General features: G+C 37.5%; 1 protein-coding gene across 1 annotated transcript; it reads right to left on the bottom strand.

Annotated features, from left to right (window-relative positions):
• Positions 1 to 1749: 1749 nt before the first annotated feature.
• sgca (sarcoglycan, alpha) lies at positions 1750 to 16198 on the bottom strand. Its single transcript, XM_680178.9, has 9 exons — positions 16109 to 16198; positions 13573 to 13701; positions 12608 to 12762; positions 10440 to 10509; positions 10159 to 10357; positions 9811 to 9973; positions 6967 to 7175; positions 5710 to 5736; positions 1750 to 3216 (listed from the first exon to the last, which is right to left on the bottom strand). Exons 1-9 carry the CDS (start codon positions 16143 to 16145, stop codon positions 3072 to 3074), a joined length of 1134 nt encoding a protein of 377 aa, XP_685270.3. The 5' UTR covers positions 16146 to 16198; the 3' UTR covers positions 1750 to 3071.
• Positions 16199 to 17195: the final 997 nt, after the last annotated feature.

The raw sequence follows: 17195 nt of genomic DNA, 5'->3' as shown, positions 1-17195 counted from the left end.
AAATTTTTGTGGTCATGAATATGCCATATTTTCATAAAAACTCTGAACATTCACTTCTGCTGACTTTAATACATCATAACTCATCACTCATATACAGTGTATCCGGAAAGTATTCATAGCACTTCACAGCACTCTTTACAGCCTTATTCCAAAATGGATTAAATTAATTTATTGAATTCATATACAGTCTTTTTGAATATGATGCCACAAGCTTGGCACACCTGTCTTTGGGAAGTTCCTCTTTGCAGAACCTCTCAAGCTCTATCAGGTTGGATGGGAAGCGACAGTGTACAGCCATTTTCAGATGTCTCTAGAGAAGCTCATTAGGATTTAGGTGTGGGCCCTGGCTTGGCCATTCAAGGATGTTCACAGAGTTGTTGTGAAGCCACTCTATTGATATTTTGGCGGTGTGCTTCGGGTCATTGTCCTGCTGGAAGATGTACCGTCGCCCCAGTCTGAGGTCAAGAGGACTCTGAAGCAGGTTTTCAGGATGTCTCTGTACATTGCTGCATTCATCTTTCCCTCTATCCTGACTAGTCTTCCAGTTCCTGCTGCTGAAACACATCCCCACAGCATGATGCTGCCACCACCATGCTTCACTGTAGGGATGCTATTAGCCTGGTGATGAGCGCTGCCTGCTTTTATCCAAACGTAACGCCTGGCGTTCACTCCAAAGAGTTCAATTTGAGTCTCATGAGAATTTAGTGGTCTTATTGCCTCAGATGATCAAAGATACTCAGACAAGCAGAGGGTAAGTACATAATGACTTTTAACTTTTAGAAAAGCATCCATTAACATTGTCAAACTTTGAGTTTGCAACCAAATTTCGCTTTCTTTTAGAAAAAAAAATAGTTTAGTCCACCTTCCATACACATCATCTTTATGGTAGGCGTGTTTATAATATACTTGAGAGGCTCAAAACATTGCAAATAAAATAATTAACACTGGGCTTAAGATAAGTTAACACTATATATTTAATACACACGATTTCAGTAGCATAGCCTTTACGTTGCAAACATACAGTATACTGTGTTTTTGTTTTCTTTTTATGTCGAGTTATTTGCCAGATTTATATTGATACGATTTGTCACATGCTCAAAATGTGCAGTCTTTGAAACAAATTAATGACTTTTGGCTTTGATTTCTATAAAGTTATGATCGAGCGCCCTCTGATGGCATGTAAAGTCTAGATGGGATACAGCTAATGATACTCACATCAATATAGCACAGTTTTTGACGCTATACAATCGTAATAAGCCCTTTTACATTACTGTGAGGGTTGGGGTAAACGTTAATAAAATACAAAGTAATATATAATTTAATAAATAATATAAATTATTCTCGTTAACTTTTGGCGTCAGCTGTATCCCTTCTAGCAACAACCTTGATGGCGGGCTTTAGGACGTACTGCTGCAGCGCTCGCTAAAACTGAAGGAATGACTGCCAAATGAAACAAAAACATCTAAATTACACAGTTTACCAAATTCTACCGTCATCTTATGTAGTTCTTTTCCATTTTATTTTGCTATTTGACGCTGTTAAAACAGGCTGTGGCCTCGTGATTGTGATGTGTTTGGGTCTGAGGGAGTTTAGGCGGGAGTTTAGCCGCCAATGATACAGTGGCTTCTGTGCAGACTCCTGGCTTGAGGTAAAGGCCTAAAGGCAGAAAATATCTGAACTTAGAAGACAAAAAGGACAACAGAGACAGAAAATAAAACATGTAGCTACAGTATAAGCAAGCTGGAAAGATTTGTTGATGGATCTTTTTTATTTTGGACAGGTAAGGGCGTTAATTATTGTGTAATTACACCATTCACAAAAATGAAGTATAACGTTTATTGGTATACAACTATGCGGACCAATGATGATCCACACCATTATTAATACTAATATATTGGTGAAAATAAGAATTACTGAATCCTTCTCAGTAACAGACCACTTGAATGCTTTTTACTGTATATGTTAAATCCAGAAAGTTCATCAGTCTAATATACACAGAACTATATTTTTTCCACATCAAGCTACATTTTAAATGACACTGCATACAATCTTTAATATAACTGTTCAAATAATAATCAAAATCATTATTAAAACAAATCGTGTTCCCATCACATTGTTGCTGTAGTCTTTTGTAGGAATTAGCCGGTTATAGGATGGTAAAGCGCCATTTTAACACTGGTATTTCTTCATTAATAGTGATCAAAACAAGACTGAAGAGCGTCACGTGGAGCAGTGGGTAGCACGATTGCCTCACAGCAATAAGGTTGCTGGTTTGAGCACCGGCTGGGTCAGTTGGCATTTCTGTGTGGAGTTTGCATGTTCTGCTCGTGTTTGCATGGGTTTCCTCCGGGTGCTCTGGTTTCCCCCACAAGTCCAAACACATGTGGTTGGTGAATTGGGTTAGATAAATCGTCCAATGTGTAAATGAGTGTGCATGGATGTTTTCCAGTGATGGGTTGCAGCTGGGTTGCTGCGTAAAACATATGCTGGATAAGTTGGTGGTTCATTCCGCTGTGGCGACCCCAGAATAATAAAGGGACTATACGCTGAAAAGAAAACGAATGAATGAACAAAAATTGGCCACATTCGAGAGTGTATGTGTGTTTTCCAGTACTGGGTTGCAACTGGAAGGGCACCCGCTGCATAAATAGTTGGCAGTTCTTTCCTCTGTGGCGACTCTTGTTGTATATGGGACTGAGCCGAAGGAAAATAAATGTAAGTCTATGGTTACCGGTTTCCAACATTTTTCAAAATATCACCTTTTGTGTTCAACAGAGGAAAACAACTCAAAGCTTGTGACAAGGATGAGGTAATGATTTCAGTTTTGGGTGAACTACCCCTTTAAATAGAAAAGAGCTGCATGAACATTCTTGAAAATATCTCCTTTTGTGTTTCAAGGAAAAAAAAAACAGCAGCATATAGTTTTAACACTTCTTTTTTCTCTCAAGTGAATCATTCGCTCAGATTGAATTTTGTTAAAAGTATTCCTTAAAAACACAACAAACCAACAGTGAACCTCAAATATGTTTCCACAGACTGTTCCTCAAGCGTTGGTAGCTAGCTTGTGTTGTTCAGCGTCCCGCCATGGGCTGCTCTGCCATCAGGAGAGGCTGTAAACACTGCCGAGGGCGATCCACATTCTGTCTGTCGTTGCCGGCCATCCTCCGCAGCTCATTGGCGTTACCCTGGATAGTGTGGTGATGATACAACTGGAGACTGAGATCAGAAGAGACGTACAATCAGTTAAAGCAGACTAAATCATGAAAATACCATAACATGTTTGCAGATATATATGAAACATGCTAAGTTAGCACAAAATTTTTTTTGGTCTCTAAAACCCGCCCACTGCCCAGGCCCGGATTGGCTAATTGGGAGGATTGGGAGAATTCCCGGTGGGCCGGCCCGTTTTTTGGCCGCGAGGGCCGGGGTCTCTAGCTGCTCGCACTCTCCTCAGTCGCACTTTTTTCATTTATTTATTTATTTGACCATAGCCTCACTCTTTTCATTCATTATTTTGCCGCAGCTCCGCTCTTTTTATTTATTTTCTCGCAGCCCTGTGAGCAAAATGCAGCCTGCAGGCTAATGATGACTATCATCTTACCCCAAACAGCGGCACCTTAGTGAAAATAGGAATTCGAATAATTAATATTAATGAATATTACACCTGCTCAATGAAAATTAAATGATTCACTGCATTAATAAATCTGACTTTTCCAGAGATGGGTTGTGGCTGGAAGGGCATCCCCGGCATAAAAACTTGCTGGATAAGTTGGCGGTTCATTCCACTGTGGCGACCCCGGATTAATAAAGGAACTAAGCCGACAAGAAAATGAATGAATGAATGAATGAATCTGACATAACTTGATCAGTGGTTAAAAGAGTCTTGCAGATAACAGTGCAATATTTATTTTTTTAATCCATGCCATATGTGGTGCAGTGGTCAGCAAATTGCATTATGACACCACCGACCTGTGTTCGAACCTCACCTGAGTGGTGGTTATTTTATTTTTTCCATTTTTATTATTAAGACATATAATAATGTTAGGGTTGTTGAACATTTGAAGTTCTAAAGCAGCTGTTTTCTTGAAAAAGACGTGATAGTGCCATTAGAAACTGAATTGGAAATAATGTTATTTTAATATAGTCACTCGTGAACTGAGGTGGGCCGGTCAAGGCTTGAAACTCCAGGGCTGAAAAGGAGTCCTACTCCGACCCTGCCACTGCCAGTTTACTTAATTATATTTCTGCATTACAGGTTGCCTTGATGGAAAACAGAGTATTTCATTTCTGTCATGAAAGCTATTTAGATATATGCGAATTTAACCAAAAAAATGCAAACTCTGGAGGACAGTAGAAGCCTCCGAAAATAGACACAGGTTCAGTTAAAAAAGTTTACATGCTGTAGTTTTTAATATGCAAATAGTTCATTCATTCCGTTAATTTTCTTCAGCATAGTCTCTTATTTATCAGGGGTCGCCACAGCGGAATGAACCGGCAACTATTCCAGGATAAGTTTTACACAGCGAAGGCCCTTCCAACCGCAACCCAGTACTGGAAAACACCCATACACACTCACTCACACAAACACTCATACTCTACGGCCGATTTAGTTCATCCAATTCCCCTATAGCGCATGTGTTTGGACTGTGGGAGAAAACCGGAGCACCCTGAGGAAACCTACGCTTACACGGGGAGAACATGCAAACTCCACACAGAAATGCCAACTGGCCCAGTCTGGACTTGAAACAGCGACCTTCTTGCTGTGAGGCCACTGAGCCACCGTGCTGCCCTAGCAAATCATTTCAAACTTATATTCTTTTCGGCTTAGTCCCTTTATTAATCTGGGGTCGCCACAGCAGAATGAACCGCCAACTAAAGACCTGCGCGGGACTAAATTTTGAATCCCGCTCCCGCCCGCACCCGCCAGGTTTTAGCCAGAACCCGACCGCTCCCGCTTACATTCAGCATTTGTTGTCCCGCTGCCTGACCCGCCCCGTTTTCTACCCGCCGCGCCCGATCCCGCTGAAGAGCGGGGGGAGAACGAAACCGAAAACCACCCAGCTATACAGAGTCCAGACAGCCTATAACAAGCTGTCTATATAAATACACACACACACATAAGCACCAAGCATACACACACACATGCACACAGACAAAGCTCTCTCTCTCATTCGCGCGCACGCACACTAACACACACACACACACACACACATAAGCACCAAGCAAACACACTGGCAAAGCTCTCTCTCTCTCATATTCGCGTGCACACACACACACACATTAACTCACAGTAATAAACAAGCTAAACACTGCATTGCGCTATTTCTTTACACACATACATACACGTGCTCGCTCGCGAGTCGGGAGCGATATTGCTAGATGGCCCGCTCCCGTCCCAAATTAAACCCGTTACCGACCGCTCCCGCTCTTTATTCGGGAATTTAATGCAGACCTCTAACACCAACTTATCCAGCACATGTTTTATGCAGCGGATGCCCCTCCAGCCACAACCTATCACTGGCTAATATATATTGTGGCACATTTAAATATCGCAGTGTGAGATTTTTCCAGTATTATGCAGCTCTAAAAATAGCTTAAAATCGGTAAACGGATCAAGAATTAATAAACTGTCCATCATGTCTTGACAGTGATTTGATCACATTTCCAATAACTAAGATAATATGAAGTGATACAGTGTAGGATACTTACTCAGTGGTCTTGGCGTTTCGCTTCACACTGCAAATGACAAGAAAAAGAGAAAATGAACATGAAATTGTCATTTAAAGAACACAAATGTAATTTTATACCAAAAAAGAGACAGAAATTAAATTCCAGGGGCATTTGTTACATTATGACAGATCATTTTTGTTTTGTTATTAATATTGTCCTTTATGTCACATAATTAAATTTAACCAGTTACTTAAGTCATGTTTTTAGCCCATCATTAATTCTGTTTATTTGCTTGAGTAAATGTGTGAATGTAAATTTATTCAGTTTTTATTCAGTAATTTATTAATTTTTATTTCAGTTATTAACGTTTAGCAGAATCTGCAGATTTTTACCAAAATTCTTTGCAGAAATAGCAAAAAACGTCCGCAGATTCCGTCTGGCCCTGATTATAAGGTAATAAAAGGTATGCAAAAATAAATATGAAGCAATCAGCAAATCTAAATGCAAACTGACATTGTTAATTAGTAGTTTAATTTTATTGAGCGAGAGCATTTATTTATTTATTTTTTTTGCATATCTTATCTTGTCTGTTGTGCACATGAGTAATACATTTCTGACTGAACTTCACTGAATGGCCACCGGTGTCACTATAACAGCTTTTTCTGAACTGTAACAAGCTACATAAGCTCCACTCAGCTCTGTGTGATTGATTATAAGGTAATAAAAAGTATGCAAAAATAAATATGAAGCAGTCAGCAAATCTAAATGCAAACTGACATTGTTAACTAGTAGTTTAATTTTATTGTGTTAGAGCCTTTTTTGCATAACCTATCTTGATTTTGTGGGCCATTGTTGCTATTTTTTTAATAATATTTCAAAATTATTTTGTTTAACAGGTTTTAAAAAAACTTATGTTTAGATGTACTGTATAACAAGGGCACAATCCAGTTAAATATTCAATAAATAGTCTGATTACAAAACATTATGACTGCAGTTCACTGAATGGCCACTGGTGGCCGCTATAACAGTGGTTTATGAATTACAACAAGCTACATAACCTCAACTCAAATGTGTGTGGTTGGTTATAAAGTCAAAAAAGCATGCAAAAAGGAAAATGAAGCAGTGTGTGAATCTAAATGCAAATCGATACTCCTAATTAACAGCCATACATGTTTAATTTGATTGTGCCGGGCATTTTTTGTAAATCTTATCTTGACTTTGTGGGTCATTTTTGTTCACATTATTCCCAGTTCATTTCCGTCCGTGATCTAAAGTGAATGTGTGAATTTGCCGTACACTCCCTCTCTCCTGCAACACATGATGTAGGCCAGGAGGACACAGAGGATCAAAGCCAGAGCAAAGGGAACGATGACAGTGACGATGTAGTCCGGGAAGAAATCTCTGTCAGGAGGAGATTCGGGAGGACTGAACTCTCCACCCCACTCCAGCACACCTGAACCCACCTTAGGGACCGGTGCTGGAGGAACAGGCTTGGACAGATCAAACTGTGGCATGAAGAAATGTAGAGAAAGACATGTAAGTATGCACTAATACTGATTGTTTTTTTGTTTTTTAATGGCGAAATCCAACATTTTTATAAGCAAACTGGCTGGTTCTGATACCGATTTTCCTTTTTTTTCTCATTCTTGTTTTTTAAATATATATTAGATTGAATTATTTCAAAATATTAAAAAAACATAAAGATTTGACTTTAAACTATTAGACTTTGCTGCAATTTTACAGTTATTTACTACAGAACACCCAGTAAAACACTACATACGTTCTTTATAGTTAACTACTGTTAATGTTTTGTGGCGAGTATCTGTGTAATAAGTGGAATAAAGTAGATCCTGGGGTGCGTTTCCCAAACAACGACGTAACTCTCGGCTGAACTATCATAGCATGATGCTTTGTTTTGGAAAAGAACGATGTAGTGATAAATGTTTCGCAAAACTCAAAGTTTTTCTGTCGCAGATCTGTCGATAGAACCACGTTAGTTATAACGTAAAGTGCCCATAATGATGCTCTAAACGGGGTGAAGTAACTAATTCTTTAGAGAGGAACCCCATAATTTCTTTGTGCACATTATATTGTTTTACACAAACACGTATTTAAAATAAAACCCAATATTAGTTTTGGTAAACACATGCACTCGTTTTCCATATTAATTGAAATGTATGAAAATAGCACATATAGAGCCTGCGCTTCCTTTACAGATATCATTGAGAATATGTTCAACATATTCTATTCTAAAACAGTAAATCACTTACAAACAAAGCTAACACGTATTCTAATATCATATATAACTCATATGAATAAATAAGTAATGAGGCTATTTATTAAGAAATAAAATTAAATATTTATTATTTAGTAAGAAATGAAGAAAATCATTCATTGACTCGTTCATTTTCTTGTCAGCTTAGTCCCTTTATTAATCTGGGGTCGCCACAGCGGAATGAACCGCCAACTTATCCAGCACATTTTTACGCAGCGGATGCCCTTCCAGCTGCAACCCATCTCTGGGAAACAACCATACACACTCATTCACACTCATACACTACGGACAATTTAGCCTACCCAATTCACCTATAGGCATGTGTTTGGACTGTGGGGGAAACCGGAGCACCCGGAGGAAACCCACACGAACGCAGGGAGAACATGCAAACTCCACACAGAAATGCCAACTGATCCAGCCGAGGCTCGAACCAGCAACCTTCTTGCTGTGAGGCGACAGCAATACCTACAGCGCCACTACATCGCCATTAGATTTTCTGCGTCGCAGAATCATATTTTAATAATAGTATTAATAATGATGATCATTATTATTATTATTATTATTATTATTATTATTAATAAGTAGGATATTGTTTATTTATTTTTTATTGTTTTTAAAGTTTACTTTTACAATGTGACAGTTGTAAACCACTGCAGACATGTTCTAGCCAACAGGCCCATGTCATATACAGTAGGCTACATTTCTTAATAAATAACCTAATACAAAATAAAAGCATTAACAGACGCTATGTTTTTTGTTTTAACAAGCTTTGGAGTGATGACTGTAAAAAAATATCCTAGCTTTGGAGACGTAACATAAATTCCGCTCGGCTGTGTTCAAAATGACATCATTGTTTTTAAAGTGCACTGCGAAGGGAGCGCAATTACAAACATGAAGATCGCTAAAACTGAACTGTAAAAATAGTTTGAAAGCAAATTACACCTAAGACAGATGACCTTAATGCTTTTTTATTTTTAATAATTGCAAGTTTAAACGTTCGAATGTTCTAAACGAATAGGTCATAGGGGAGATAAGTGGCAATAGAACACAGCTAGCAACTATGTTTCTATCTACAGCTCCAGAGGTGTAGTTGCAAGTGCACAAGTTTGAGATGCAGTTTGCCAATGAACGACAGATTTGGGAAACGTCAAATCAATTAACTATGTTTGTAATGACGGAACATTAGTTGGCTAACGAAGGTTTTCGGAAACGCACCTCAGGACTGTTGTTTTTGCAGAATAAAACCCTTCAGTCTTATGGTACGTTCACACCAGACGCGGATGAAGCATCAAGCATGACTGATTTATAGAAACACAAGAGCAGACAAGAGCAGACATTCGCTCCACGTTAACCAATCAGGAGCTTGCTCTTGTAGGGGCGTGATTATGATGTTGTTGGTGTCCTGGGGGGAAATCCTCTTGCCAACAGTGGACAACAGCTCATCACACTGGGCTCGGCTCAGTCTGAAACTCCCCTGAAAGCTTCCATCATCCAAGTACAGTTTCTGGAGGAGTTGATGAACTCACAGAGCTGGTGCTCCTCTGTAAGGATGTAGTGGACTTGGCACCGAACAAACTTAGGCTGTTTTTCAGCTTTCAAAAAGCACATAAAGCATACTTTCTCTCTCAATAAAATCCATGTTAGCCATTTAGCAAATCTGCGTCTATTGTGAAGCGAATTTGATGCACGAATGAAGCGAGTCAACTTGTCTGTTCATGCGTCTGTTTATGCACAAATAGCGCGGTTTGTAAGCACAAGTCGTGTCTGGTGTGGACATACAACAGTCTTTCGGGCTTTATTCTGAGATAACAACCGGCTAGATGTACTTTATCAGTTGTTTTTTCATCAGTATTTTTGAGTCTCACCAGCTCAGATCTGCACCAGCTGATGCAGTTGGCAGGGTTTGTGCAGGTGCTGCAGTCTCCAGTGAGTTTCCCTCCAGATTCACACTCTCTCTGATGCGCCGTCGTCTGCAGTCTCTGCATGCACTTAGAGAAGGGCCGATCGGAACCCAGTTTCACATATACGCTGAGACAAACACAGACATACATCACAAATATTATTATAAAAGAAATGATTACTCAACCCTGCTTGGAAATCTATGAAATGCTAAGAATTTACACAGGAACTACTATATATATACAGTTATGTACAGTGCCTACTACTACTAATAATAATAAATGTAAGAGTTATAATATGATACGTAGCCTCACCCCTCAAAATATCCGGGAAGAGGAAGGGGGACGCGACCACCCCTGTCCAGAGCAGAGGTGATGTTCACGAACTCCAGGTTTCCGGTTCCCCACAGATGCTGAATGTCCCGTTTAATCTCCTCCTGAACCACAGCAGGCAGAACTTTCTCAATCTCTCGCAGCTCAATGAAGAACTCAGCCTGATACGGGAACTGCTTCACTGAGTGGAGAAGAAAACATCATTCTAAACCTCTGAACACACGCACAAAAGTCTGAGTGATTATCGAAAGATATTATCATACCTGGAGGACCCACGTTTATCACCAGCCTCTCTCTGAACGTGTCATAACTCCGTTTGTTGGTCACAAATATCTGATAGACAAGTTCAGAAAGTGTTTTAATCAGCCCTTTTTTTATAAAGCCGGATCAGTCTCAAAAATAAAATTTTCAAAAAAAATTGCACAACACAATTCACGTTGGCAAAATCCAATTCATAAGTTCAAAACACAATTCATAAATACAACACACAATTCATGAATTCACAGGTAAAAATTATAAATGTTTTTATCAAATGAATGCATTGCATCGCATTGACTGCATCGTGTTCTGAATTTACGAACTGGATTTGTGCATTTACGAATTGTGCTTTGAATTAACGAACCGTGTTTTGAATTTACGAATTGTGTTTTAAATTTATGAATTGGATTTGTGCATTTACATATCGAGTTTTCAATTAACGAATTGAATTTGTGCCTTTATAAATTGTGTTTTGAATTTACGAATTGGTTTTGTGCATTTACGAATTGTTTTTAATTTTTGAATCATGCTTTGAATTTACAAATTAAATTTGTGTGTTTTTGCATTGTGTTCTGGATTTTATGAATTGGATTTATGCATTTACGAATCGTGTTTTGAATTTAAAAAATGAAAAGAATTTAAATATTTTTATCAAATGAATGCATTGCATCGCATTGACTGCATCGTGTTCTGAATTTACGAATTGGATTTGTGCATTTACATATAATGTTTTCAATTTACAAATTAGATTTGTTCATTTACGAATCATGTTTTGAATTTACAAATTGAATTTGTGTGTTTTTGCATCGTGTTCTGAATTTACTAATTAGATTTGTGCATTTACGAATCATGTTTTGAATTTACTAATTGGATTTGAGCATTTACGAACTGTGGTAATTTACGAAATTGGATTTGTGCATTTACGAATTGTGTTTTAAACTTACAAATTGGATTTGTGCATTTACGAATTGTGTTTTAAACTTACAAATTGGATTTGTGCATTTATGAATTGTGTTTTAAACTTACGAATTGGATTTGTGCATTTACGAATTGTGTTTTGCACTTACGAATTGGATTTGTGCATTTACATATCGTGTTTTGAATTTAAGAATTAAATTTGTGTGTTTTTGGATTGTGTTCTGAATTTATGAATTGGATTTGTGCATTTTATGAATCATGTTTTGAATTTACTAATTGGATTTGAGCATTTACGAACTGTAGTAATTTACGAAATTGGATTTGTGCATTTACGAATTGTGTTTTAAACTTACAAATTGGATTTGTGCATTTACGAATTGTGTTTTAAACTTACGAATTGGATTTGTGCATTTACGAATTGTGTTTTGCACTTACGAATTGGATTTGTGCATTTACATATCGTGTTTTGAATTTAAGAATTAAGTTTGTGTGTTTTTGGATTGTGTTCTGAATTTATGAATTGGATTTGTGCATTTTACAAATAATGCTTTAAATTTAAGAACTGGATTTGAGCATTTACGAATTGTGTTAATTTACGAATTGGATTTGTGCATTTACGAATTGTGTTTTAAACTTACGAATTGGATTTGTGCATTTACGAATTGTGTTTTAAACTTACGAATTGGATTTGTGCATTTACGAATTGTGTTTTAATCTTACGAATTGGATTTGTGCATTTATCAATTGTGTTTTGAACGTATGAATTGGATTTGTGCAGTTATGTATCGTGTTTTGATTTTATGAATTGGATTTGTGGATTTACAAATCGTGTTTTGAACTTACGAATTGGATTTTGTAAATGTGAAGTGTGTTGTGGATTTATGAATTTTATTTTGTAAATGTAACTATTTTTTAAATCTGGCTCCATTTTTTTCCCTCATCTTTTCCCTTTTTCTTTAGCTAAAATGTTGCTAGAATTCGTCTTTATGTATGGGCGATATATATTTGATCACCAAAAATGATTGAAGCCATGTCCATGTGTTGTGCGATAAGCCCATATATTGATTATTGTGACAGGCCTAGAGGCTATTGCAGACACACACGTTGCAATATCGAAAACGGTATATTGTGCAGCCCTATTTCAGATGATGCATAAATCTCAAATTTGAAAATGGTGTGGTTCAGGGTCACATTCAGTGGGCCTTAGAGAATTATTCAACACTTTAAATGCGCATTTTTGTCTAGCGTTCTTCACCTCTATGATGTTCTTGCCCTGGTCTTGTGGCAGTGGCGTCCCGTACAGGAATCCGTTTTCATAGGGGTCTCTCTGGGTGAAGCGGAGCCACCGGGGCAGGTCTGGAAATCGCTCCTTGTTGCATTTAAACACCATGGGGTCATTATAAATATGACCTATAGATCGGGAAAAGACAGCTCAGATAAATATACCGTCATATTGAACAGATACTTCTGTGCTGGACTTTATTATGCATTATGAAAATATGCTGATGTAACGGTCTATGAACGTAAAAATTCTGCAAATATTTAAACAACAAAATTATGACAATATGTATATGTAAATTACACAATATGTATTTTTATAATTGTATAATTTTGTGACCTTTAAGTGTAGATTTATGCTTGTTTTTGATATAGCCTAATGTAGCTATTCTGTATATTATTATGGTAAAATTAAACAGATTTTTTACCATGTATAAACTTAGTGTACTGTTGGTCAATTCCAAAACAAAATTAGCATAAAATAGCATAAAAGCACAACTTTAAAATACGGTTAGCTAATTCTCAAAGAACTCTGATATATGGGAATATATGCAAATTACATATTACAATTATGAACATTTTGTAAATGGACATTTTTGCATTGTTTTGAAATAAATGCTGCAATTATAGGGCAAAATATGTGTAATATGTGTAAACATTTATAAAATTGTCTAATTAAGTTACATGTTTTTTTTTTAAGTTTTACCACTGCAATTCCAAATATGACAAATGTTTAAATATATTCGCTTTAATTTTACATACAGTTGAAGTCATTAGCCCTCCTGAAAAATATATATTGCTTAAGGGGGCTAATAATATTGACCTTAATTTTATTTTATTTTTTAAATTTTTATAGATTTTTTATTCTAGCTGAAATAAAGCAAATAAGACTTTCTCCAGAATAAAAAAAAATTATAGGAAATACTGAGAAAATTTTCTTACCAAAGAGTTTATGAAGCGGCTCAAATTCACTCTGGAAGATTTCTCTGTGAAGCTCATAGACAAACATCTGACCGGCGGGAGTCTCTGTGATGCTGTCGGCCTGAACCCACAGAAAACCAGCCACACAGACTGACAACACAGAAGCAGATCACATTCATCAAGTTTATAAGATTCAATATGCATGTGAGTGGTATTTTTGTTAGGGATAAAATACATCCTGGCGGTGGTTATCGCAGAAAAACAGCCTAAAGCAAAGCGCAGCACAGTTACATTACCGGCGAACATAAACCGTTCTGGATTTACTTTTTCACGCTTCTTACACGGCTAATAGCCACAAAACATAATAATTAGTCACAGATTATTATTTTAAGCTGTAAAAGTTTATTAAATGCTTAATTCATTGCAAAGCTGACAACGAAAAGAGCTGATGGAGTACCTGTGTTTAGTCACAAGATGGCGGCAAACAGTCAAAAACAGCGGCGACACACAAGCAGAAATACTTTATAAGATTGAAGGGCTTTATTTTTTCAAAAACAACCGTCCTGGATTGACTTTATCTCCCATATTACACGAATACTTGTCACATAACGTAATAATTAGAAACAAAACATTGTTCTGAAGCGTAATAGTTTATGAAATCTTCCGAAACAGAAACGAAAAGAGTTGGAGTATAGTAACCTTGCGCATTATTCAGTCATAAGATGGCGCCAAACAGTCAAAAACACTAGCTGACAGAAACTAATAAAACACATACTGACTTATGTATTCATCACAAGTAACATTTAGGCGTCACCCTGCTGAAAAAAACTGCTTAAACCAGCCTGGTTGGTTGGTTTTAGCTGGTCAACCAGGCAGGTTTTAGAGGGGTTTTGGCCATTCCAGGCTGGTTTCCAGTCTGGTCTTAGCTGGTCAGGCTGGGAGATGACCAGCCAAAACCATCTATGCCCAACTGAAACCAGCCTGGTCAAGCTAGTTTAACCTGGTTTAGGCTGGTCATTTTCCAGCCTGACCAGCTAAGACCAGGATGGAAACCAACCTGAAAATGGTCAAAACCCCTCTAAAACCAGGCTGGATGACCAGCTAAAATCAGCAAGCTAAGGCTGGTAAGCTGTTTTTTTCCCCCAGTAGGTTAGTAAAAACAACGGACAAGCAAATACATTTGAATGTGGATGTAATTATATGAATTTAACTGTATTCACAAGTTCACGAATGAGCTGTGTTATTGTTATCTGGGAATAACATACTTGTGTCAAGACTGACCAATCAGAGTTGAGTATTCCAGACAGCCATGTAATAAACAGAAATAACAGTTCTAAATGACTTTAAATAGACAGTTCACCCAAAAATAAATAGCGTGTAAAAAACGCTAAATATATTGTCCCACTCCTAAACCCAACCCTCACAGGAAACCCGTGACAAAATTTAATTAAAAAATTTTTAAGTTTTGATTTTAAAATTTCAAGGTTTGAATTTTGAAATGGAAATATTATTTATTCAGAATATAGATGATCTATAAATACTTTTATGAGACCTTTATGGTTTTGTGGCCCAGGGGGGGTCAGTCAATGGGTGGCAAAATTTTAATTTCAATTATTTAAGCATTTTGAATTACAGGGACACGAGGTGCGAGGACACGATTAAACTACTTTGTGTAGCTGTAAAACACATATTTGTACACAAAGACACACACACAGAGAAATACATTCATTAATTTTCCTTCGGCGCAGTCGCTTTATTCATCAGAGGTAGCCACAGTGGAATGAACTGCCAACTTATCCAGCATATGTTTACACTGCGGATGCCCTTCGAGCTGCAACCCAGTACTGGGAAACATCCATACACACTCATTCACACTCATACACTACGGCCAATTTAGCTTATTTAGTTCACCTATAGCGCATGTGTTTGGAAACCGGAGCACCCGGAGGAAACCCATGCCAACTCTGGGAGAACATGCAAACTCCACACAGAAATGCCAACTGGCCCAGCTGGGACTCAAACCAGTGAGCCACCCTGTCACCCACAGAAATACATGTAAATGTTATTTGATGACTACTGGTTGCAGCTTTTTCAAATATCCTCTTTTGTTTTCAACAGAAGAAAAAACGTAAACCAATTTTTATTTTTGGGTAAACCGTCACTTTAATAAGTGTTTAATAGGTTTTAAAAAAAACTAATTAATGCCATTTACAAAGACTGTATTAATAGTTCTGATATTTCCACTTTCTAGTGCACTGCAATGCTTCAAAGTAAAGAAACAATCAGACCAGCTTCTCCATTGCAGACTTCAAAATAAAGGTTGTAGTTTCTGAATTTGAGTCTTTTTTTTAAAGAGCGTGTAAATATCAAGCACATTTTAATATGCTAAATAACTTTTCAAATAAACAATTAGTGTAGTGAAAAGATGTTAAAGGTCCTTCATCATCGTGGATGCCCGTTTAGAGCCTTTATTTTTAAGAGCATATACAGATCTAGGAAGAATCTTTTAAATGTTTATCCAGAACAGAATAGTCCAAAAGAAAGAGAATGAACTTGCCTGTTATTGCTAAAGCCCAGCTCCTTTTGTCTGCCATCTTGTTTTGGGTTTTGATTGACAGAAGCACTTGGTCAGGAGAGCAGAAAACCCACCCATCCTAAATACAGCAGACCTATTTATATCCGTCTCGCTTCCCTGTGTGGTCTCTCTCTCTCTCTCTCTCTCTCTCTCTCTCTCTCTCTCTCTCTCTCTCTCTCTCTCTCTCTCTCTCTCTCTCTCTCTCTCTCTGTCTCTCTCTCTCTCTCTCTCTCTCTATGTATATATATTTAGTTCAATTCAATACTTTGTTGGCATGACAAATGTTACAAATGTTTTGCCATTTCCAAAAGTCAGAGGTCGACTTGAAAGATGGAAATTTTTACTTTCTAAAATTTCCTATAAAGGACGAGTGTTGATCATAAACAATCTAATCGCTTCTGCTCTGTGGCATCGATTAATTTGTGTGGACCCTCCAAGTGACTTATTAATAAAATTGCAGTCACTTTTGATAGACTTTTTTTGGGACAAGATGCATTGGGTACAAAAAGCTATTTTGTACTTACCGAAAGAAGAAGGAGGACATCATTTAATGCATATCCAGAGCAGAGTTGCAGCTTTCAGGATTCAGTTCATTCAAAGACTTCTGACTGGTCCGGTGGACTCTAGTTGGAAAATTGCTGCATGTGCTATTTTGCGAGGGTTTAGAAATTTGGACCTTGAGAAATCTTTATTTTGGACTGACCCACAAAAGATGGACTGGTCTAAATTGCCCATTTTTTATCGAAACATGTTTAAAGTTTGGTCTCTATTTAAAGTACAGAGGCATGGCAATGCATCATCTTTATTTTGGTTGCTCCAAGAACCTTTGATTTTTGGATCTCGAATGGACTTATCGAATGAGGGGATTCTCCCTTCTGTTAACGAGATTCTTCTGAATGCGGGAGTTGTAACTGTTGGACACTTGTTTAAACTGGCTGGCCCTGCTTTTAGGAATGTTGAACCTGTTGCGAATCGTTTGGGTTTAAGGTCCAAACGAATAGTAGCAAAGTTACTTGAAAAGTGGAAATCCTTTTTTACCCCTGAAGAAGCTAACATGTTGGAAAATTAT

Source organism: Danio rerio, chromosome 12 (assembly GCF_049306965.1).
Source record: "Danio rerio strain Tuebingen ecotype United States chromosome 12, GRCz12tu, whole genome shotgun sequence".
NCBI classification, from domain to species: domain Eukaryota; kingdom Metazoa; phylum Chordata; class Actinopteri; order Cypriniformes; family Danionidae; genus Danio; species Danio rerio.
This window is presented reverse-complemented; position numbering and strand designations above follow the sequence as displayed.

Coding starts and splice junctions, on each gene's coding strand:
- sgca (XM_680178.9), bottom strand. CDS start 16,145: ATGGCAGACAAAAGGAGCTGGGCTTTAGCAATAACAG. Junction 10,510..12,607: donor AGGGCAAGAACATCATAGAG/GTGAAGAACGCT, acceptor CTTGTCTATCAG/ATATTTGTGACCAACAAACG. Junction 10,358..10,439: donor GATAAACGTGGGTCCTCCAG/GTATGATAATAT, acceptor TTCTCCACTCAG/TGAAGCAGTTCCCGTATCAG.